General features: G+C 43.6%; 1 protein-coding gene across 1 annotated transcript in view; it reads right to left on the bottom strand.

Moving 5' to 3' along the window:
- Positions 1–550: 550 nt before the first annotated feature.
- Positions 551–23032, bottom strand: part of Ebf2 (EBF transcription factor 2) — a 197352-nt gene continuing 174870 nt past the window's right edge. Inside the window, exons 11-16 of the mRNA XM_087912191.1 lie at positions 21089–21177; positions 19647–19712; positions 19387–19564; positions 16985–17170; positions 6729–6896; positions 551–3332 (exon numbers count right to left, since the gene is read on the bottom strand). Coding sequence (XP_087768317.1) covers positions 3301–3332; positions 6729–6896; positions 16985–17170; positions 19387–19564; positions 19647–19712; positions 21089–21177 — 719 coding nt within the window. The 3' untranslated portion in view covers positions 551–3300. The remainder of the gene's footprint in view (positions 3333–6728; positions 6897–16984; positions 17171–19386; positions 19565–19646; positions 19713–21088; positions 21178–23032) is intronic.

Raw genomic sequence — 23032 nt, 5'->3', positions numbered from 1 at the left:
GGCGGGAGAACCGAGATTCATCGCCAAGTGAGAAGTCACTGCCGAGTTACCAAGCCTCTGTAAGGCCAGCAGCCCTTCTGCCTCCCTGTGTGACTATCCTTTGACTGTTTCTTTCCAGGGAAATGGGTCGTGCTCCTTTCCTGTGATTTAAGGGTAGGCATTGAGTTTGGTACCTCCACTTCTTCACCCAGGGTCCAATGTGTCAATCTATATTTGTTTGATAGATGATTTCAACCCACAGTAGACTACCAACCTCAAGAATTCCATGTACCCAGCGCATCCAACAGAACAAACAGAATCCCGTGAGTCAGGGAAGGATTCTGAAAGAATTTGGTCTATGGATATAAGACAAATACATGCAGAGAATTGGCCTAACATCATTTCTAATTAATCACCTTGATATCATACTTTCATTTATGCAAAAGTTTTGGTAAGTATTTCTTACCCAGAAGAAAAGTTGGGTGACTAGACCCCAAAGTGAAACCCCCCCCCAAAAAAAAAGAACAGCTCCCAAACTGAATTTCTCCCTCAAAAAAGGCAAAGGTTATTTTTACAGTACAAAAATTTTATTTTTTTGTTAGGATAATTTAAAGTTTAAAACTGAAGTAGACATATTCATTTTACAAACAAGATATTCTTTCATAAGGAAGACCATTAAAAACAGTAAACAAAAAAAAGCTGTCTTTACAAAAAGCTCTGCATAGCAACTTTATACTGTATGTAACTGACAAAGCAAAAAACAACAAAACTATACAGTTTGGAAATGAGACCTTACTGTACAAAAGGTAAAGATAATGGTTTTTAACCATGCATGTTGAAATGTGCAAAGAAAAACTGGGAAGAATTTCGATGCCGTAACAAAAGAAATGAGATAAATAATGCAGTCAATTGTCCACCTAAATGAAAAATCTTACACGGTTCCTCTCCAAAAATAGAACAGAATTTTGTCATTACCTATAGAGATACCTGTCTGCCAAGTAGCACAAAAATAACCTGGGACCAGAATCATTTCATAGCAATGACTAAAGAGGACAGAGTGGCTTCGTTTTTAAGTTATTAGTACACTAAAAATAATCCTTACACACGTTTGTACAATTAAATAGGTCTGTGGCTGCCGAGGTCCTAGTGAATGGTCAAAGATGTCCGGTATTTAGTTACACACAGTCTTCGGTGTAAAACTACCGACAGACTCTACGATCATTCTGAAGACAGTACTGCACTAATCTTCATGCAAGAGAAAGATTCACAGGTTCTAAAAGCTATTACTACTTAAGAAAAAAAAATGTCCTTATGTTGGATTGGCTCAAATACAGGTCTAAACATGCTTAATTTTGCTCGGCCTCCATTTTGGGATGGTAAGGTTCGTAGTCCACGCATTCTTTCCCCGGTACCAGGTTGTTAGCCAGGGCGGTTGTTCTCATGCATTTCCGAATATTTTGGCGCTGGGGGCCCTGACTATGAAGGACTGTCAGCAGAAGTTATGAGCTTGCCAGGTCCAAAAATTGTGGATTCTCATGTGCTAGGGGGAAAAGTGTCCTATTGGGTGATTCCAGAGCAAGCGAAAGGCAACTCTGACAGCTGAGGGTTGGGTAAGTGAGGGTGTGTGCCAATGGGCAATGAGAGGGTCATCTAAAATTGGCTCGGAAGCACGAAAGATGTTTTCCCCCATAAAAGCTGTATCAATTTTCAATGCTAGAAGCCTAACCAAGAAGCCCGAGCTAAGTCTGTGGAAACAAGGAGAAGATACCTGACCTGGAAATCATGACATCCTATTGTCAAGCCACGCAAGTCTAGATGCATCTCTAGGACCACACACATCTTCAAGGGTCTACCGTGGTTAGAAACTACTACAGGGTTTCCCTTCCTAAGAACTAGGTAGGCAGCACAGGGCTCCCAGGGCAGGCTGGGTAACTGCACAGCTCATAACACAGCTACCACTAATCTCTCAATCTCCAAGGAATCCCAGTGTCCATGTCTTTGGGCAGAAAGAGAGAAGCTTGAGGAATTTTGAGGACTCTCTTCTACACCCTACCCCACTCCTCACAGATACAAGTTTTTCCAAGGAACTTTAATCACACAAAAGGAAAGCCCTGCATAGAAAGGAAACAGTCAAAGACTAAGTCTTAAGAGTCCAAGGAACACAGCTAATCCCCCAACCTCTTTCTGCAAAGTTCTGTGGCACCGGAAGAGGAAGGACCATACAGCTCTGTCAAGGAGTTCTACTGAGCCCGTGGACAGCACAGTCACGCGACTTTGGTCCTTCAAAGAGACAGTCCTTATCTAGGGATAGTCAAGGCTGAGAGGTAACATGGGCATGCCCTGCATTGCTCAGGAAAGAATGTAGTTTTGAAAACGCCGCACCAAGGGTGGACACCACAACCGATCTGTGAACTCTTCAGAAAGCAGGTCTGGGAACGAAGGGACAGGTTGGAGCATTTGTGTTCCAGCATTTCTCTGAGTCTGGTTTTGCAGCGGATTGCTTTGTGGGAATCCACTCAAGCTACAGCATTCTTGTGTATGGGTTGATAAAACGATGGAAAAGAGGGATATGGGATAAGAATCTAATAGGCAACTGTAATAACCACACACCATTAAAACTCGTCACTACCTGTTTGTGTCGATTCCATTTTACATCAGGAAGAGAGATTCCTCTCTTCTAAAAAAAAAAAAAGTCTTAATTTCTACTTCTACTTACAATAAGTTACACGTTTATTTATTTAAATAACTGTAAAACATTTTAAATTTTTTTTCCCTTTTTTGTTTTTTTTTTTAAAGAGCTTAAGGTATAAGCGAACACACATACAACATTTCCTCATTCAATTCAGGTTTCATTTTTAAGAAAGTCTCCCATGCTGGTACCCTGTTTTGTTCAATTTTTTTTCCTGCATAAACTAAATTGGTATCTGAAAGGATTCATAGAAAATAGAAACTTTCAACTTTTTTTCCTACAAAGAAAAACAAATAGTATCCAAAATATTAAGCATGAATGTTTGCCAATGATTTTCTTCAATATTTTACAAACATAGGAAGGTGGTTTTCATAATGTTCATAACAAAGAATTGCGTTTCTACTCTTAGCACTGACCACGCCCATGACGTCTTTCTGTCCTTGCTTGTGTAGTTACTGTCAGTGCTTCGTGAGGAACATGAGACCAAGATGGCGGCTCCTTGCCTTCCCAAATCTGTCCAACGTGGCCACTCAGGGGTGCAACTCTCCCCAGTGAGCTCAGAGTGCTTCCTTCATAATTGGTCCATCGAAATAAGTAGTTTTGTGCTATGAGAAAGCAGTTCTTCCTCTTCTTTACATTGGGGGTACAACAAGTCCCGTCATGGCTGCAAGGAAAGAGCGGCACAGGGTTAAAACATCAAGACTTTTTGTGGAAAAGCTGATGGGGGAGGAGGGCAGGTGTGGAAGCAAGAGAGTCTAATACAGCCCAGGGAGCAGGGGAGCGGTACATACGTGAGTGGGTTTTCTCCAGGACTGAGCTAACAGAAGCTTCGGAGCTGGTGACCTACATCAGGTCCCCGTGTTTGTTTGGCAAGGCCTTTGTCATTTTTGTCTATTAAGGAGACATCTTGGGACAACAGAAGTAAACGTACAAACCAAATTGCAACAGACATGTCCCACATCACTGGGTGGAGCCAGAAGGGAAGTAAACGCTGAGCCTGTTGGCTTTTTAGGCATCAGCTATAACAACTCGGGGGTTCTCTCCACCCTAAGTGTCTTCATGAACATTCTCCCCTAAACTAGATTAGTGCTTTATCTATTTTTTTAAAAAAGTAATCCGTTCTTATTCACTGCTCACTGATGGTATGTGGCCATAGTCACCTAGAAATGCTGGTCTTTGGAAAAGACTTCATTTCGTTACTAGTTTCCATCCAGTCCCAACTACCCACGCCCTATCCAAAGACATCATCCACTGCCTCCTCCACCGAGTGAAGAGGTTGTGGATGTGTCTGGGGAGAGTCAAGCCCAATGTTTTTCCCTCTGTGTAGGGCATGGACAAAGTAGGGGATCACATAGCAAAACGCATCCCTCTATCTTTGCTGCGCTGTAACAAGCCCAGAGGATTTTTACGGCTGTGGAAAGTGACGGCAAGTTCCCTTGTATCCAAACTTTTGACTGTCTCTGGCATTTGTTCCTGGATTTCTCTTGTCTATATTGTGTCGAGGGAAACAACGACTCATACAAGTATCCTTCTGAGTTATGCTCACCACGACGCTTCCAAGCAAATAGCCAAAATTCTGGCCATTCATGCTTTTTCTCTTTCTCTCCCCTTCCTGTCTTCTCCTCTCTTCCCCTCCCCCTCCTTTCCTACCCCAGCTAGTTCTCTCGGGCAAAATTGTCAGCTGTCTGTTTCCCTGCCCATACAGCCTTTATTGAATGTTTGTGAGATCTGGATTAAGGTCTTACACAGCTAGCAAAGCCTTAATTATTTTTGCCTGTATTACTATATATTGAATCGATGTAAGTTTTCAATAAAGGCAGTTCAATTCTGGACATTCCCTGATGACTTGGATATATAACAACCGCTGTAATTATCCAGGAGTGTAGGAAGCGTGTGTGTGCGCGTGTGTGTGTGTGTGTGTGTGTTTCTGGAGGGAGCTAGAAAATGAATCAGACACGTAGCATATCATATCACCTTGACAATCTATATTCATCAACTGTAAATGCCTCATGAGTAAGGCAGAGGGTGGGACAGAAAAATGCTGTAAGCACAGTGTTTGGGGGATAGAAGCCTGACTCATACTCCTCCTCTCTTGCTCCCGATCCCACCCAGTCCTCTATAGCTCTTCCTTTCCTGTAGATCGCAGAGGCCCAAAGGCTCAGAACAGCAGATTTCATTCATGCCCTTTTTCCTGGTCCACCCAACACAAGATGGGTTGGAATTTCACTAGATAGTGACCTTGACTTTGTACTTAGAGAAACCATGGGGGAGGAGGGACCTTTTCATCGGTGACTTTCATGGTGGATAGATGTTTATCTGCACTTTATCCAGGTCCTTCTCACCTTGGGTGTTTCACAGAAAAGCAAATTCCCTCCCTCTGTCCTGGTAGTAAAGTAGATACGAGTGAAGGCTGGACAAAGAGCAGAAGACCACCAGAACCGTTCCTGGAGAGACAGTGTGCTGCCAGAGCCTGCCGAGTGCCTGGATTCAAGCCATCAGTCGCTTGCTGTGTGGCCTCAAATCAGTGGTTCAACTAAATCAGGAGAATGGGCTGGTCTGAAGCAGGATATGTGTGTGGAGCATTGGGGCAGTGCCTTTTCTACAGGGCACATTTCAGGGAGTATGGTCTACACTACGGATCGTGAAGCCGGAGCCTCAATTTCCTCACTCTATTCCCCTTTTGGCTCAACATTGATGAATGAATGAAGACAGGGAGCTTGAGGAGCAGAGACATCCTCACCACCAGGATGTGAGGAGGTAGGGCGCACCTGCTAGGGCCCCCGTGGTGTTTATTTCCCAAGATGTGAACGCGGCCCTCGTGGAGAAAGTTCTAATCCTGCTCTGAGTGACAAGATGGAGCCTGGGGGGTGCTTGATGAGAGACAGGGTGGGTGGAGACACTCAGTTACAAGCTGTGCTGCTGCTCTACGGCTTAGACATCTGGATGGAAAAAAAAAAGTTCCATCCAATATACAGATGTTTCCAACTACCCACATGTTGGGTGGCATGGGCTTCTATAGCCCAGCTTCTTTGGGAGGAATGTTCAGTGGCTGTTCTAAGAGCTGGGGTTCCAGTAATGGCTCTGACAGTTTCTCTGTCGTCTCTGTCAAAATGTCACAGTCCCTGGGGCTGGAAACCCGACATGCCTTTCAAGTTCCCTCTGCGACCCTCACGGGTAACCCCCCCACCGAAGATTTGGAACACATACGCTTTCAGCAAGCCACCGAGAGCTGGGGTCCCCAGAAGGGCACAGCCCATCCCAGGTCCCCACAAAGCTCTGCTGACCAACGCTGCCTGTCGTAAATGTTTCCATGTCAAGACATGAGAAACAGCCAAAAATAACGCGGGTCACCAGTGAGCCGCGGCGCTCAGCAGGTTCCAATTTGCTCTCTTGCCATCGGCTGCCTCCCATTCTCAGCGGGATGATTAGATTCTCATGTACTCATCACATTTGTGTTACATCATGTCATATTACATCTTAGGACGTTGCTCAAAAGTGGGTTTGACGGGCGATATTAATTTTTTTGTTCTTAGAAACGGTATGGCTTTTTTCCCCCCTCTTCCTTCCCTACTTCACCCCTTGATCAGGCACCTGCTATCAATTTGGCCAGCACATAGCCAGAGTGTTTGCTCCTGATGGATCCTTCCATGTGTGCCATGGGAACGAACATGAAGTACAGATGGTAAAGCCAGCTAGATAAGAAATAACCACAAGGCATCTGAAAGGGCGAACAGGTACCTTCCAGAAACCGTGAATGGCCCTATGGAAAGCACAAGTCTGGGCTGCCCAGGTGTCCCTGGGTTGAACATGTGGTTCTGCCACCACTGACTCCATGTCCTGCAGATGCCCGGCTTGCCATCATTCACCCCCATGCTAACCCAGGACTAGGGGAAGCATCAGACCAGCATCCCTGCCATTCATGTCCCACCATGAAAGTTCCAGGAACTCTGTAGGCGAGCGCTCAGAGCTAGAGGGCAAAGCTGGGATGCTTGCCCTTCCTTTGCCTGCCCCAGGACACTAGGTCACATGCACCCCTAAAGCGGCCGGTCCCTTCTCTTACCTCTGAATCCGTTCCCATTGCCACTGGAGCAGGCGGGCGAAGGGGAGCCTTGGGGCCTGATGACAGGGGCAAAGGCACTCTTCTGCTTGACAGCAGGAAAAACTGAAGAGGAAAACGGGAGGATGGAGGACGTGCTGGAGGATCCGACGGTGGGGCTCGAGGACATGACTGGAAGCAAAGGCGTGACACGCTTTAGGAGGAGGCTCATCGAGAAACCTTTTTTTTTTCTCAACATACACATTCTCCACAATTTGCTTGAGAAATTATTAACTCCCGGGTATTGGTCCAAGTACCAGTGATTAAAAACAACAGACTTGAGGGATCCTCCTATTTATTTCCATAGTGGCTGGGTCAATTTACACTTCATGCCGGCCATGTGGAAGCACTCCTTTCCCTCCACATCCTTGCCAGCATCCGCTATTGCTATTTTTTATTTTATTTTATTTTATTTTATTTTATTGGTGATAAGTATTCTGACCGGGGTGAGAAAGACTGTCAGTATTGTTCTAATTTGCATTTATCTTACAGCTAAGGTAGAGGAAATTTTTTTTCACAAGTGTGGCACACCCATTCATACCTCTTTAGAGAATGATCATGTGCCCCTTCAGTCCATTTTCTGATTGGCCTATCAGAGACCCATCATGTTAAGCAAAATAGGTCAGATACAGAGAGATGATAGTGTGTGTTTTCTCAGATGTAGTAGCGACAGTTCTTTAGAGGTGCATAAAGTCATTGTATGCATGCATGTATATGTATATAGGCATAGATATGACCCTGAAGCAGAAGGAGGGTGAGTGTGGTCAACAGCCTTGAAAGAACTCATCTATCTGAAACTGAATACTTCATACAATAGCTAGTTAGCTAGCTAGCTAGCTAGCTAGATAGATAGATAGATAGATGCCAATAAAATGAAAGAGAGAAATAAAAAAAAATGTGATAATATTCTCCCCCACCTAGGTGGAATAGATACATAGACAGCTATTGTGGCAATGATCCCATTGGAGGAAAGGAAGACCATGTGAGAAGACAGAATGCTCCTCCCACTACGAGTCCACGAAGGCAGGCATCAAGGTAGGGAGTCAACGCAGAATGGGAAGCTTCTTTTTACCCTGAAAAGAAGCCCTATCTGGAACTGCGTGCTGCCTGGCAACTCCCATGCCCTAGAGGTTTGATGTCCAGGGCTAAGAGCACAATATTGCCCTCCCCATGAGCTACTTCTTCACTCTGCGCAGGAGCTGATTAACATTCAGAAGATCACCTCCCTCTCTGGACCTTCAGTGCGCTTGGGAAATAAAGCTGAAATTCAGCCTCCCCTGACATAATGCTCAGAGAAAAACCACCAATATTAACAATATTAACATTAAATAATGACTTGAGGGGAGCCAAAGGCTAAGTGTGGTAATTTCCAAGAAAAATAAAGGCGGTTTAAACAGCAAAGGGCCCCACCTCCTCATGGCACATACTCCACCAAGTTACATCAGAGAGAAAAGCTCATTATTCGTGGCTAAGCTTGCTCCAAAAGAGCAAGTGAGATGCAAAGAAACAGCACCAACAACTAAACACAAGGTGAACTGAAGGCCAGAAGCTTTGGTGCCCCGAGATAGACACTACCCTGTCTCCCCTGCATCTCGACTGCGCCTATGGCATTCACAGGCAGTATGTACAATATGTTGTCTTTCTTCTTAAAGATTTGTTTTCTTATTTCTATTCCTGTGTGGGTATGTGCACATGAGTGCAGGTATCCAAGGATTCCAGAAGAGGACACTGGATCCCCTGGAACTGGTGTTGCAGACAATTGTGAGCTTCTCCGTATGGGTGCTGGGAACCAAACCTGGATCCTCTGCAAGGGCAGTGGGTGCTCTTAATCACCGAGCTGTCTCTCCGGCCCCCAGTATGTCAACTTTATAGCAGAATCATAAGTCAAAGTTATAATAAGAAAAAGAAAAGGAAAGAAGGGAGAGCTTCTCTCTAAGGAATACTTAGGCTTAGGCAATACTGATTTAAAAAGCTATGGAGAAAGACACTCCCAAATAAATCTCTACCATGTTTGCAAACACAAGTAAAAAGAACATTGGAAAGGAGAGCAGAATTTCATGTTATGGTGAGAAATTGGACCACTTCACTGTCCTAGACAAGATGAAGGGCTCATCACTGGAACTGGATCTTGTTTGTGCTTCCAATCCTAATATCCTCTTCCAGCTTTGGCTTTAGCATCAATAAAATATAAGGCAATATAAGAATGCCCCCTTCCCTTAATATCAGATTTATAAGTCAAAGAAAGGCTGAGAGTCAGGAGGTTCTGGTTGACCATAGTCTAACCTCTGCAACATTAAATCCTCAACTTAGACTCCAAAAAGAGACCCTAGCTTCTGTTGTTGCAATAGCCTCATTCAAGCATGGTAACAGAGAAGACTCTTTTTCTAAAAAAAAAAAAAGATATTGTTACTAACTCGGAGAATTTCATAGATGCATGTAGTATATCTTGATTATTTACACCTTGCTCCACACTCTAACTCCCTAGATAGAATCTAGGGACTCTTGACCTCAACTCCCTTGACCTCAACAATCCCTCCAGATGTCATGTCTTTTTGTAAAAAAAAATAATAATAATCTACTAAGTCCAATTTGTGCTGCTCACATGCTCATGGGTGGGGTCCCACCCACTAAATAGTAGTCCACCTACCAGGGGTCACACCTCAATGAAAACTGACTCTCCCTTCCCTAGAAGCCCTCAGTTGTCAATAACTCCTCAGCTAGAGGTGGGGGATGATGATTCCACTCCATGATGGAATGCTGACTGGCTTGCTCTTGCGCAAGCCATCAGAGAAGGTTCTCCAAGTGTAAGCAGAATCCATACATGTTCATACACATAATATGTACACACACATGCACACATGTACAAATACATACACACATACATTTATATGCACTCATATACACATGCACACACATAACACATGTACACACATGCACATACAAATGTACACGTGTACACACATATGCACATACATATGTACATAAATAACTCATGTACACACATGCATGCACATATACACACATACCCGCATGTATTCATGCATACACACATGTACACTCGAATGCACATGTGCACACACATATAAAACATGTACACACAAATGCACACATGTATACACACACACACATGCCATCCCACTTATACTCAGCATGTATGTCATTCTAACAAACACTTTTCCTAACATGCTGACTCAACCTACAGTATGGCTCAAGCCACAGCAGCTTCTCAGGAGAAGCCACCACGTGTCACAAAAGAGCTGTGGCAGAGATGACCAGTGCAAACCCGTGTAAAGACATTTCTCAAAGATTCTGCGAAAATGACAAATTGACATCCAACACAAATTATAGCTCAAAACATTTAAAGTCTTAAAGAAATTCTGTGCATCCCAGCCAACATAACTTCTAACTTTATATAGTTCCATAACCATGCTATAAGAAAGTTTTGTTGGCAAGGAGAGCACTGATGTTAGACATTGAAAGATGTGGCAAATAAAAACCCGTATTATACTAGCAAATAGGTAGACAAAGAGTTGGGGGGAAGCAAGGTCCAGAAATGGACATGGTTGGAGATGAGACCTAAGGTTCAGAAAGAAGGTTGTATATGTCATGCTGTGGGGAACTGATGCATAAAACTCAGTCACTAGCCAGTGCGATATTAAATCTATAAAATTTAGAGTTTTTCCTTGGGTTCGGTGTGATAGCAAATCTAATTAGATACGAAGCTGTTTGCAAAACTAAATCTGTGAGAGAGGCAGCAGATGCCTCAAAGATTATGTGACCTGCACAACACTCTGACCCACAAACTCACAGCAGACGAAAGAGAGTTGACGCACAATGGAATAGTTTCTGTGACTCACCCATGCGCGAGAAGCCAATGTCAAACCAAGAACAAAGTTTGCAATGCGTATTTAGCGGTGCTGTGCCCTTGATAGCTAATGTGTTACTTGCTGTAAGTTAATTAGGAACACAAAAAAATAGAAACTAGGCAAAGAACACAAATGAAAATGGCGGAGAGACCTGAACAGGAATATATTCCAATGGAAGACTTAGAACACAGTAACATCACGGTAACAAAATGCTATTGTTCACTTACTAAATGGATAAAAACTAAGAAAGGACCAACAGGCAAGGGAGCTCATGCAGGCTCATTCCCGCGGAGTCAGTCCCTCCAGAGGGACTTTGGCAATACATAGAGTGTGTTCAAATGTTCATATCATCTGACCCACTAATTTAATCTCTAGAAATTAATCTCAAAGGGCTGGTCACAAATGTGCCAAAAAAGAAGAAAATTCAAGGACTTTTTACAGCAATAAGAAGTTGGAAATATATGACCCATAGTAGGGTAAAACATTTTAAGTCCATACAATGGAGTCTTAAACATTTAGACTAATATTGGGAAGAATAATTAGCAATGCTGGAATACCCTAGATGAGCAAAGAAGATTATACAGTAATACATACATCAATATATACATCAACCCAACTTCTACTTAAAGAAAAAAATACAGGAAGCAAAGCTTGAAGCGATGTGATAAACATTTGATCTGTGGTATCTCTGACAAAACTGTGAGCATTTCTAAATGTGTCCCTTCCATTTGTCATATTCTCAGAATTTTCTATGAGAAACATATATGACTTGTGATATAGGAGAAATTAAAGCTACTAATATTTAAAAATGGGAAAATATTCTTTTGGAGGAGGCAGGTAAGAAATAAGAGGATCACTAACAAAAGGTCCACTTTCCTCTTAATGGCTTGGAAACAAGATTCCCTGTTAATTCCTCTGATAAAAGAAAAACAGAATAATTGTCATGGTTAATTTTGTTTTTGTTTTTCTCAGTTTGACACTAGTAGAGTCATTTGGGAAGACAGACCCTCAGTTGAGAAGATGTTCCCATCAGCTTGGCCTGTGGGCCTGTTTGTGGGTCATCTTCTTGATTCATGATGGATGTGGGAGGGCCCAGACAACTGAAGCTCTGCTGCCACTGGACTGATGCCTTGGATTTTCTGATAAAGCAGGTCAAGAGGAGCAAGTCAATAAGCAGCATCCTTCATGGCCTCTGCCTCGGTTCCTGCCTCCAAGGTTCCTGGCCTGACCTCCCTCAGAGAGGAAGTGTGACCTGGGAGCTTTAAAATGAAGTCTTTCTCCCCAAAGCTGCCTTTGGTCACAGTGTTTTATCACAGCAATGGAAACACTGAGATACTGATAAAGTATCAAATTCCTGTGAAAAGCAGGGTGGTGATAACTTTGTGAGTGTGTGAGAGAGAGAGAGAGAGGAGGAGGAGGAGAGGGAGAGGAGAAGGTGAAGGAGAAAGAGAAAGGGAGAATGAGAGGGAGAGGGAGGGAAAGAGAGGCAGAGACAACTGTAATGTATGTACTCATGTATATGGAGAGGTGAATGTCTATGCATACATGGACCCAGATAATGATATCTTTCCTCTTGCTCTATCTCTCTCTTCGTCAGTCCCTTGAGATAAGTCTTCCACTGAACCTGAAGCTAAGTGGTTAGTGGGTAGCAAGAAAGCCCCAGAGATCCTCCTCTTGTCTCTATCTGACCCCCCTCAAAGTATTGGGGTTATAGACATACTACCATAGACAGTTTTGTTTTGTTTTGTTTTGTTTTGTTTTGTTTTTACTAGATTCTGGGGATTTGAAATCAGGTCTCCATGCTTGCAAAGCAAGTACTCTTACCTGCTATGCCGGAACCCCAGCCCCAGTAATGACTTTTTAAGGCAAATATTACTTCTAATTCCTTTTCTCCAGTCTCAGGACTTAAGTTTGTATCGCCAAAGGGCTTCCTAGAGCCAGGTGTTCCATCTGTGGCGTTAGTCATCTGTCTGCCTTTCTTCCACCCTCCTTTCGTGTGCCTTCCTGCGTGTTCCCACTCACAGTATCCAAAGTGTTTCTGTCATGACCACACGGCTGTATTTTCAAAGTTAATGGTTGCTAGGCTGAGGATCTCATTCAGTAGTAGTGCATTTGTCTAGCAGGCCCTAGGCCCTGGGTTTTACCCCACAGTACTGCCAAAACCAAAACAAAACACAGTGGTTATACCTGCACAGATATGACATGTCATTTCTTTCTTTCTTTGGGGCCTATACAAGCTTTTCAAAACGTCTAGAGTCAGGATTCTACTACCGTAGAATTTGGTTTTCCTTTACTAAAGAAATTCAATTAAGACACGGCAAGCGGTTGAGCTTACTTTTGTCAGGGAAGGAGTCTTCTCTCTTTCAAAAACTATTACCCTATGTTTGGCATTTTCCTTAACAGTCATTTAATGCTTTGCAATAGAAAAATGTCTTCTTATTTGCTTCTGAAAATACAAAAATACCAAAGCCTGGGGCATGGTCTAGGACTGCCAGTGAAGAAGGCTGGCTTCCTGCCTGAGTGGATTCCGTCCCATACTTTGGGTTGGCTCGATGGTTATTCTGCTTGGAAGACATGGTCCCCATGGGTGTTGCAGGCTTGTTGAGTAGCCCATGTTTGGGGACAGTGGAGTACACCGTTCGGGGAAAGCTGGTCACACAGCCTTCCAATGGAGAGTGCCTCTGGACACCTTCCCATGTGTGGCTAGGGGCCAAAGCAAAGGCAAGCACGCCTGGCCCAGAAATCTCTGTGACCCTGGGAGTTAAGGAAAAATCACTTTTCTTCTTACAAGGATTGATAGGCCAGCTTAACCCCTGCTGGAACTCACAGACCCTCCCTTGCATCCGCATCCAGCCAAGGCAGTTGCTGGCACTCGAGGGGGTCTGTCAGCATCTCATTAGAACCCCCTATTGTCAGGGGACTTAGCATCCAGGCATAAAAAAAAAACTCGCGCCGAGCTAGAACTTGGCACACATGGCCACCGCCAGGAAGTGAAGTTTCTGTGTAAGATTGGGAAAACATCTGTTTGGCCGTTTTTGAAGGAGTGTGAGCAGGGAAAGATGCAGGGCTCTGTGTTGGCTGGGATGCAAGGCAAACTTGACAGGGAGAGCGAATGTTGCCTCTATTGCTGTTTTAATGTCTCTGGCGAGTGCCCTATGGCATGGTCCAGCCACATCAGGCTCATTAGAAAAAGAAAAAAAAAGTGAAAAAAAAAACCCCACGTAGGGTTGTGTTTTCAGACATAAGCAATTGAACTGACGAAATCTTTTCCCCTGGGCTGTACGGAATATTTCCCAGAGAAGTGAAGACCTCGCTGGTTAGAAATATAGGTCAGGTGTTATCGTAATGAACTCCACTGGGGATGTGGGATTTTACAACAGCCGAATCTGAGCGTAACGAAGGCGCCATTTGGAATCCCATTCACACTCTGCAATTCCCTCAGACCCTCCCTCCAAAACTCAAGGTGCAAGCGGTCACTTTCAGGACCGCAGGGGTAATGGCGGTATCCCCTGAGGGCTCCTCCCCGTTGGGCAGGACACCATCCTGCCTTCCTATTTGAATGGGTGACTTAAAGATATGGGGTGTAAGAACTGCCTTTCTGAAGTCACTTGACGGAGTGGGCAGAATGCGGAAGTCCTTGATGAATTATCTTGTAAGAAACATGAAGAAAATAATACCCAGCTGAACACCCGCCACACACACACTGCTCACTTCACAGGATGCACTGCGGAGTGCACGTATTAGCAAACTATTTAAAATCTACAAAACGGCTGTTTCATAGGCTCAGCCTTGCATATACACAAGCAACTGACCGAACTGTGAGAAATTGCCATTTCTAAACATCAAAAAACGGCCAGATGGTGGCTGGCAAGCTGGCTCCTTGGATACAGGGGCCTGACACCCCGAGACTGATGTGGGAGAGGAGAACCAACTCTTGAACCTTGTCCTCTGACCTCATACCTGTGTCATGGCACTCGTGTGCGCGTGTCTGTGCACACATACATACTCACAAAGAAGTAAAATAAATTTAATGAAATAATTTAAGTGATGGTCAGATGAAAACACTTCTATCTGCTTCAGCCTAAGGATACATTGTAAGTGGTCTCAATACTTCATATCATTGAATAATTTTAAAGTCCAGCATTGCGAGTCTGGTGCCAGGTGTTGTGGTCTCCCATTTGATCCCTTTACCTACTATGACTCTTGGAGCTGGTCATTGATCAACTCCTCTACTCTTAAAAGAGAAAGTGGTGATAATAACTCTTTGCGCGTAGCTCTGTTTCTGTGGTATCCCTCTCCTGTGCCATCACGCTCCTCGTGGGTCTGTTAAAGGGAGAGCCTCGTCGTCACACAAGGCTTGACGTGTGTGACAAACCTCCTCTGGTTGCAGCAGCTAAACTGTCCCCATGCTTTTTGAGTTCCCTAATCAGGTCATAAACAGATAGGCATGGCACAGGAAACGATATTTTCAATAGCATTTTGTTAGCTGAGAAACAACAGCTCTTCCCATAGAACGGCATCAGTGCCTATGCTTAGGTTAATCCAGTTATTCTAAATACATTTTTTTCCTCCCTTGCCTTGCTTTCCCATTGGTTCCCATATTATACATTCATACAGCCCATTTTATTATTGTCATTCCACCGCATGCTTTGGGAACAAGAAAGTTTTGAGTTTTTTTTTTTTAAGTAGAATTAAAAACAAACCAATCAATGCCAACCTATTTCCATAAGCTGCTCTGTTCCAGTGAGTCTAGGTCATGTGACAAGAAACACGCACAGGACACATGTTAGTTATACTAGAAGAAAGTCTGTGCTGCATTTGGTGGCTTGGTCCTGTGTCCCCACCATACTGGGTAATATTGATTATATGCCTTAAAAGCATAGCTCAGAAATAACACCAGAATATGTGGGCCCAGGAACCAAGGGTCAGAAGGCAGTGAGAAATACCTCCCAACACATGCTGCTTGAGCCGTAACTGACAGGGCTGTGTGCTGTCCTTGACACGTCCTTGTTTCTGGCACAAGGGAGCCACTCTGGGTGAAGAGAGGACAGGCCTTGTGACAACAGCCAACGTTTCAAGAGCGCTCTACTCCATCACTTGGCTTCTCAGCATCGGCATGTCCCCTGGCCTCAAGTATTCCCTGAGTAGGTTCGAAAAACACACACTCTTTCAGGCTCCAGGGACCATTGTGTAAGTTCCCAGCTTAGCTCCCAAAGCAACCCAAATGGGTTTTCACAACTTCCCAAGGCACTGGCTTTGCTGCTTAGGCCATAGATTAAGGCTAAGAGGCTCTGTTCCAATCCGGCAAGCTGTTCCACACAGTCAACTTCCATCTCTCTGGAGGTGCTTAATGGAGGACCGAGTCATGTCACAAAGTCAAACAGAGCACAATACAGATGTCCCGTTCAGGGTCCCACTCCTCCCTGAGGAGCTATAGGCGGGTAATGGTTCCCCAGCAATAGAGCCACTGGCAAGTTACCCTTGATCAAAAAACTCTCCCTCCCTCAAGCGAGCTATCCAAAGTAAACACAATGGTCCACAAACAAACTCAATACCCTCTGACTTCTAAGGCAAAAAGGCTTTAGTGGGAGGGGTTGGGGATAAGAGGATAATGGAATGTGGGTGTGACCAGTGTAGAGTAGATTATGAGAAACTATAGAAGAAACTAACAGACTAGGTTAGTGTCTAGGTGTGTGACAGGAACGGGATGCCATCAATTCAAGGACTGTTAAATCCTAGCTATGTAGTAGTGGGTCAGCAGGGAAGCTGCAGCAACAAGCTGCTTTGCCTGTAACATGTGGCTGCAATGAACTAGTGCATATGAAAAATGCCCAGTGAAGGGGCCGGAGAGGCGGCTCAATGGTTGAGAGCACTGGCTGCTCTTACCGAGAGGATCTGGGTTCGATTCCCAGCACCCACATGGAAGCTCAAGTGTCTATGACTCCAGTTCCCTGGGATCTGATACCCTCATACATACAGACATACATGCAGGTAAAACACCAATGCATAAGATAAGAATAAATAAATCATTTAAAAGAAAAGAAAATGCTCAGTGAAAAGGCACACTATTAGCCCAGTTGAAATCTCCATTCCTCTCCTCCACACCCACAAGCCACATGTACTTTGTATAAGGGAATTCTTTCGTTCCCTCTTCCTTCCCCAGGAGGACTTGCATAGACTGGAAGTTCAAGTCCAGCCAAAGGAAAAGAACAAAAGATAGGAAGAGCATTTCGTAAAGAAATGAGACGTCTCCCATACCATGTGGGACATAGCTCTCCCCTAAAAGGCTGGCAGGTGAGACCTTGCAGGGAGGCTTACGGTGTCAGTGCCAGAAGGATGGTGAAGGTGACTTACTTCCATATGGGGAGCCTGTGGGCGAGCCATTCAGAAAGCCTGGCGATCCTGGCACACCCAGGTTGGCCATAGGAACATTGCTGTAGCCGTTCATGCTGTTGCTGGAGGTGCTGTAATTAGACTGCTGAGGCGTGGAGCTGGAGGAGTAGCCCCGCGGGGAGATGCTGCTTGTGTTGCGAATGTATCCTTGACAACAGAAGAAACAGACCAGGTAAACAAAGCAGTACCCACCATCGGGCCAAATGTGGCTGGTGCTTGTCCACATCCAGATCATAATGCCACCACGGCCAAGCAACAGCGGGAAGCAGAGCTTGCTTGCAGGACTTTGTTTTTAGTTGCCAGGTAGTCACTGTCCACTCCCCCTTTTTTTACATAGGCATGCAATGGGTAATGATCACATTGGGGTGGTTGGCGGCACATTGAGCCCCTCAAATATTTATTACTTCCTGGTACTGGAAGCATTCAAAAATTTCTATTGCCTATTTGGGATTCGCGATAAACCATCGTCAACTACTGTCACCTGGCCATGCTACAGAACACCAGAGCTTAAGCCCCTTTTGTTAACGTCTTTGCTCTGCACAGGTCACACCTCTGATGCTCCCTCTCCCTTCTACTAATTTTGCCTCGTGCTGTTTTGTTTTGCTCTATTTTATAACTTGATTTTTGAGACAGGCTCTCGCTATGTGTCTGTGGCTGGCTTGGAGCACAAGCAACCCAGACAGACTCGGAAGTCTCGACCTTCTTGCTGCTGCACTTCCAGAGCACTGGAACTACAGCTGTGCACCGCCGTGCCATAACCAGCGCACTCCCCTTGGCATCTCTAGTGCCCCCTCTCTCTGCGGAGCTCGTAAACTCACTGGACATGGACATTGGAGCTCTATAAGATACTAATGGCCACCACCGAGAACGTCATTCAGTGGCCAAACAAAGGTGGGCAGATGCTGTGCTCCGAAGCCATTTTTTTTTAAGATTGTCAAATAAAGGACCCAAGAAATTAATATCCTGCTCAAAACTTGCCAATCTAGAATTTTGCAAATGTAGCACACCATGTGATCTTTCCTGGGGGTGGAGCAGGGTGTCCTAGCAACGTTTCTGGGGCCATGTGTGTCCTGCTGAGCAATTTGGAAATGTTACTTCAAAGTCATCACCATCCTCTGGATGGGCTGGGGAGTGTTTTCAGTCAGAAAGCACTGAGGAGCTCAGTGAATTATGTTATGTCGATCCAGGGCTCTGAGTTGTCAGCACTCAAGGACAGGCATCGAGGCCATGTACGACATGAAGGATGAGAGTTTGTCAGGACTCTGAAAGCCTGGCACAGCGTCAGCTTCACTCTGTCCTCAGAGAAACTCTGGGGATGACAATGTCTAAAACTGATTAGATCTAGTAATACAGCTCAATGGTAGAGTGCTTGCCTAGCACAGGAAGGCCCGGGGTTCAGTTCTCAACACTGAAATATTTGTAGATTGATTATATAGATAGATAGATATGGTGTATATGTATTTACATCACATATATTACATACATACGCATATCTTTCTCTATAGATGTACATATATAAATTTTTATAAAGAATGCTGGGCATGAGAGCTCACATTTATAATCACCGCAATAGAGAATCTGAGGCAGAAGGATTGCCACAAATTTAAAGCTAACCTGGACTGCATAGTGAGTTTAAGGCCAGCCTGGACTACGTGAGCTTGTCTGAGCCTCAAAAAATTTAAACCAACTGACCAATAAACAAACACAAAACAAATTATAAAACAGTCTAAATTATCAAATGAAATACAATTTAATATATAGACCATAGTGGATGAATAAAATTAGAAACAAATACCTAAGATTAAGGACATTATTTGGAAAAATTATTTTTCTTACGGAACAGTTTATGACAGACTTAGGTGGGTCTCTTAATAACATCAACCTCACTGTAACAGATCTTCATATGATAGACTTCAGGTATAAAATATACGAGAAAATGTACAATAGAAATTACCAACTAAAACTGGACCAAATCTCTTGTTTGCCAAGAGTTGCATGGACTGAACAACGATGGTGCCATCAGCTCGCTCTCTCATTCCATCTCATTATCACACAGCATCATTATAAAATGAACTCAGTGAATAGCTGTAAGCCTCATTTCCATATGCTTAAACTCTTTGAAACCTATGATAATCAATTTTACCTTCTGGCTAAAGAAATCTATCTAGTTTCCAGAGAGCTCAGACTCTAATAACCGTCTACCTGAAACGGTTAAATAACCCATCTCTAATAGTGGGGTTTACCTAGCACGTACGCCATTGGATAGCTTACGATGTGCCCTCTAACTCCTCCGATCCCAGCAGAAGTGGCCTTTGATGGAGAAGCTCGATTTGGATTCTGAGGTTCAGAAGGGTAGTCAGTACCTTGGTTATTTCCTTGTGTGGACTCTGAGATGCTGACTCCGAGCTGGCTGCCGTAAGAGTTGATCCCCATCATGCCACTGTGAGCTGGGGAGCTGGAGAGAGCTGGAATCTGACTGGGGTTCCTGGGGACGCTGTACAGGGCTTCTGCAATGTCTGCGGCACGCTTTAAAATGATGTCCTACAGAAAGGCACGTTGGGGTGAGCACTGTATCCAGAACCAAAAGTCAAACGCAACAGAGTGTCAGACGCACGTATCTAACCTGGTTGTTGTGCGGTGTGCCATACAGGGCTTCCACTAGGTCCGCGGCTCTTTTCAATAGCATTTCCTGAGAAAGAAAAGACAGGGTGGATGCAATCAAATACAAAGCCCCAAATGACAAACTGGAAAATTATAGATGAAAACAGAAAGTCCACATATTGCCTCCAAACGTAATGACCGTGAAGTTTGGATTTGATATTGGGTTTGATGAATAAGATTTAATCGCATTTACAGACTCTACAGATGGGTAGTTATAGAAATGGACCACTATGAAATGGCTCCACAATGATTTATGCTACTCAAAACACCCACCAAACCGAGGCCAAAGTCACTTAAAATTGATAGTCTTGTCTAGCCTATTGAAAACAACTCTGAGGTCCCTGTATTTAAAAATCCTGGTACTCTTAATTAATCAGATAATCTTTAAGTGATTGACGGGCCTGACTTTAGTTGCTTGCCAAGGAGTTGGCAAAGCACTGAAATTCCCTTGCCAATACCTACTCAAAATTTTATTCTGATAAAGATGAATTCTTTTGATGGTATTTCCTCTTGTTCACCTTAACCAGAAAGAATTAGCAATCCCTAATTGCTCCCCTCCTTTTTTCCCTTTCCCACCTCCTGTTTTCTCTAGGGATTTTGCTGTTGTCATTCTGTATTATGTTTTATTTACGATGTTTTAAATTGTTACTCAACAGATGTCCAGGTATCATCTGACTTCATGGGGCCGAGTATTTCCAGGAGGAAAAAAAAAGGTATGTTGTTGAAACCACTGGCATTTGGCTTTTTATACAAATAAAGAATAAAGAACAAGTCATTTTATAAACTGCACTTTGGAAGCACATGCAGTTTATAAATGTGAAAAAAATTGGCAGTTTCTCTTTAGTCAAATGGAATCACTAAATGGGCTTTTTTTCTAGGTAAAGAATGATGATGTCACGAGCCAGGTTTAAGGTGAAGTTTTCTGAACAAGTTCATTCACAAATGAGCCCATTCATTGAAAGGGGGCATTTTATCATCATTAAATTCTTATGTACACAGTAGGCCTTCCATGAATGGTTGCCTGTAGATTGACGATTCTCAGCGGTTCGTGCTAAATAAAAATCCTGCTTAAATACACAGGAGTGAAACTCACACTTTTAAGCAAGGGTGCAAATATTTGTCTTTACACAGTTAGCAGTGTTTTATAAGCTGGCTATTCTTGTAGCATGTCTATTTCATGAGACCAAACTTTCAGACTTCACATTCCCTCAGATATTAAACGTAATATATTTCAAAATTAGCAGAAACCTTATGCTCCTATTCTTATCTAAAGCATAGCCAGCTTCAAGGCTTACTTAATTTTAATGGAACTTAAATGATTTTGATTTCAAATGGTTTCGTCTGAATTTTTCTGTGTGTCTACCAAAAGATGTTCATGTGTCAATTCCCAGCAGCCAGCCTTACCTTGGCTAACCTCTCAGGGTCCCCTGGGTGCCTTGGGATGACTTTCTGCAGTCTCTGGAAGCCATAGTCTATGGTGGGTTCATTTAAGGCTGAAAGACAAAGCCGTTTCTTTGAATACACACCTGGACCAAAAAGTACTTCTATGAAATCCTTCACGGGTATTAGAAGAGTTTTGATGCTTTCTAAGACTTAATACATGGTGCTACAACCAGCTAATGGATTGTGTTGTTGACACTGATTAATTCACAAAGAAGTTTGGAATTTGTAGTAAGTCTCCAGTTACCATTAAAATAACAAGTCCAAGTTTCAACGTCTCTGCCTTAAACACAGCTCCCTTAAATCCTCACGTCATCAGAGCCAGCCATGTGCCAGACACAGCCAGTCATGTGCCAATTAACTTCTGTCTTCCATCCTTCTTTAGTTCTTCCCTCCCTCCCTCCCTCCCTTCCTTCCTCTCTCCTTCCTCTCTTTTCTTCATTTTCCTCTCTCCTTCATACCCTTTCTTTCTTTCTCTCCCTCCTTCTCTTCCTTCCTTTCCCTCTTTCTCATCTTTCTTTTTCAATCCCAGGGGGTTGAGTCCAGGGCCTTGTGCACGCCAGACGAGCACTTTACCACTTAGCCACACCCCAGCCCAACTAGACCTCAGTCTTAGAAAGACAATGAACTTCTTCTGTGTCATTTTTCTTTCTCTCCTTCTCTGTTCCTCTTTCCCAAGTAAATATTCTCATCTATTTGCCCTTCTAATATTCCCTTTTCTTAATCATTCTCTTAAATAATTGCACTCATATTTGATATTATTCTCAAGGACACTTGTCTAATACAAACTACACTTTTCTTAATTTGCAATTATGTGAGACTACTCTTGCTTTCCCAGAGGGTCGGGTCCTCCAAACAGTCTCAGAAGGCTCAGGGGAACTGCATTTATTTTGTCTCATGATGGTGTCACATGACTAATGATAGAGCCTGATGTAGGATAGACATTTAACTTGGTAACTATAAAACAAGTCAGTGAGTGATGGGCTGTTGTAACGTGGCATTTCTCCTAGTTTAAAGAGTCCTTCAGAGTCGTTCCCTTTTCTTCCTTCCTTCTTCCTTTCTTTTTGCTGAAACTTTAAGATTTTAAAACTAATACATGACCAAAGCAAAGGCAAAACATATAAAACATAAAATAATAATTTCCCTTACTCTTGTTAGGCAACAGCAAACACAGGGGAGCATATTTTTAAATTTTCCTCTTTCCATACATATTTTATAAACACCAGTTGTTATTAGGCTATCAAATAATACCTGTTCTTTAAAAAATAATAAGCCATTTTAATTACTTCAAAAAATAAAACCACACATAAACCCACCACTTCAGAAACGATCAGGGTTAGATACCCCAAACAATACAGACTATTGCCTTTGCTCTTGGCTGTTCATCAGAATTTGATGGTAAGACTCTATTGCTCAGGACACCACGGACTTTGGTAATAGATCATGGAGAAAGCAAGTTGGGATGCTTCCTCCCTACTGGCTAGCTTCATAGCATTGAAGGTGGATGTAGTCTGGTTGGGGGCCGGTGAGGAGGAAGTGATCAACAGTCTTGCCCATCTGTGAAGCCTGTGAAGTATAGGAATAACCGGAGTGGAAGACGGGCCACTGGGTGCAATAGTGGCAAGAATGTTGTGAGGGTCACCAACCGCTTTCTATTTCTGGTCTATTCTGCCATAGAAAACACATGCTCGGCGCTGTAATCTGGCCAATAACCCATAGTTGGGGTGCTCTTAGCCTTTGAGTCAGCCTGCTATTTTTTTTTACACCATGGTTTGGCTAAACTGACACTCTAGCGAATTGTCCTCTAAACCCTTATCTCTCTATCCCTAGAGTAATACAGCTCTCAGTTCTTGTCAGAAAAGCTTCTTTGTATGGTGGCTGAAGCACTGGTCAAAGCGTAGAGGGTAA

Source organism: Myodes glareolus, chromosome 12 (assembly GCF_982192425.1).
Source record: "Myodes glareolus chromosome 12, mMyoGla1.1, whole genome shotgun sequence".
Classification (NCBI taxonomy): Eukaryota; Metazoa; Chordata; class Mammalia; order Rodentia; family Cricetidae; genus Myodes; species Myodes glareolus.
Note: the sequence above shows the minus strand (reverse complement) of the source record. Positions and strands in the feature narration are given on the sequence as shown.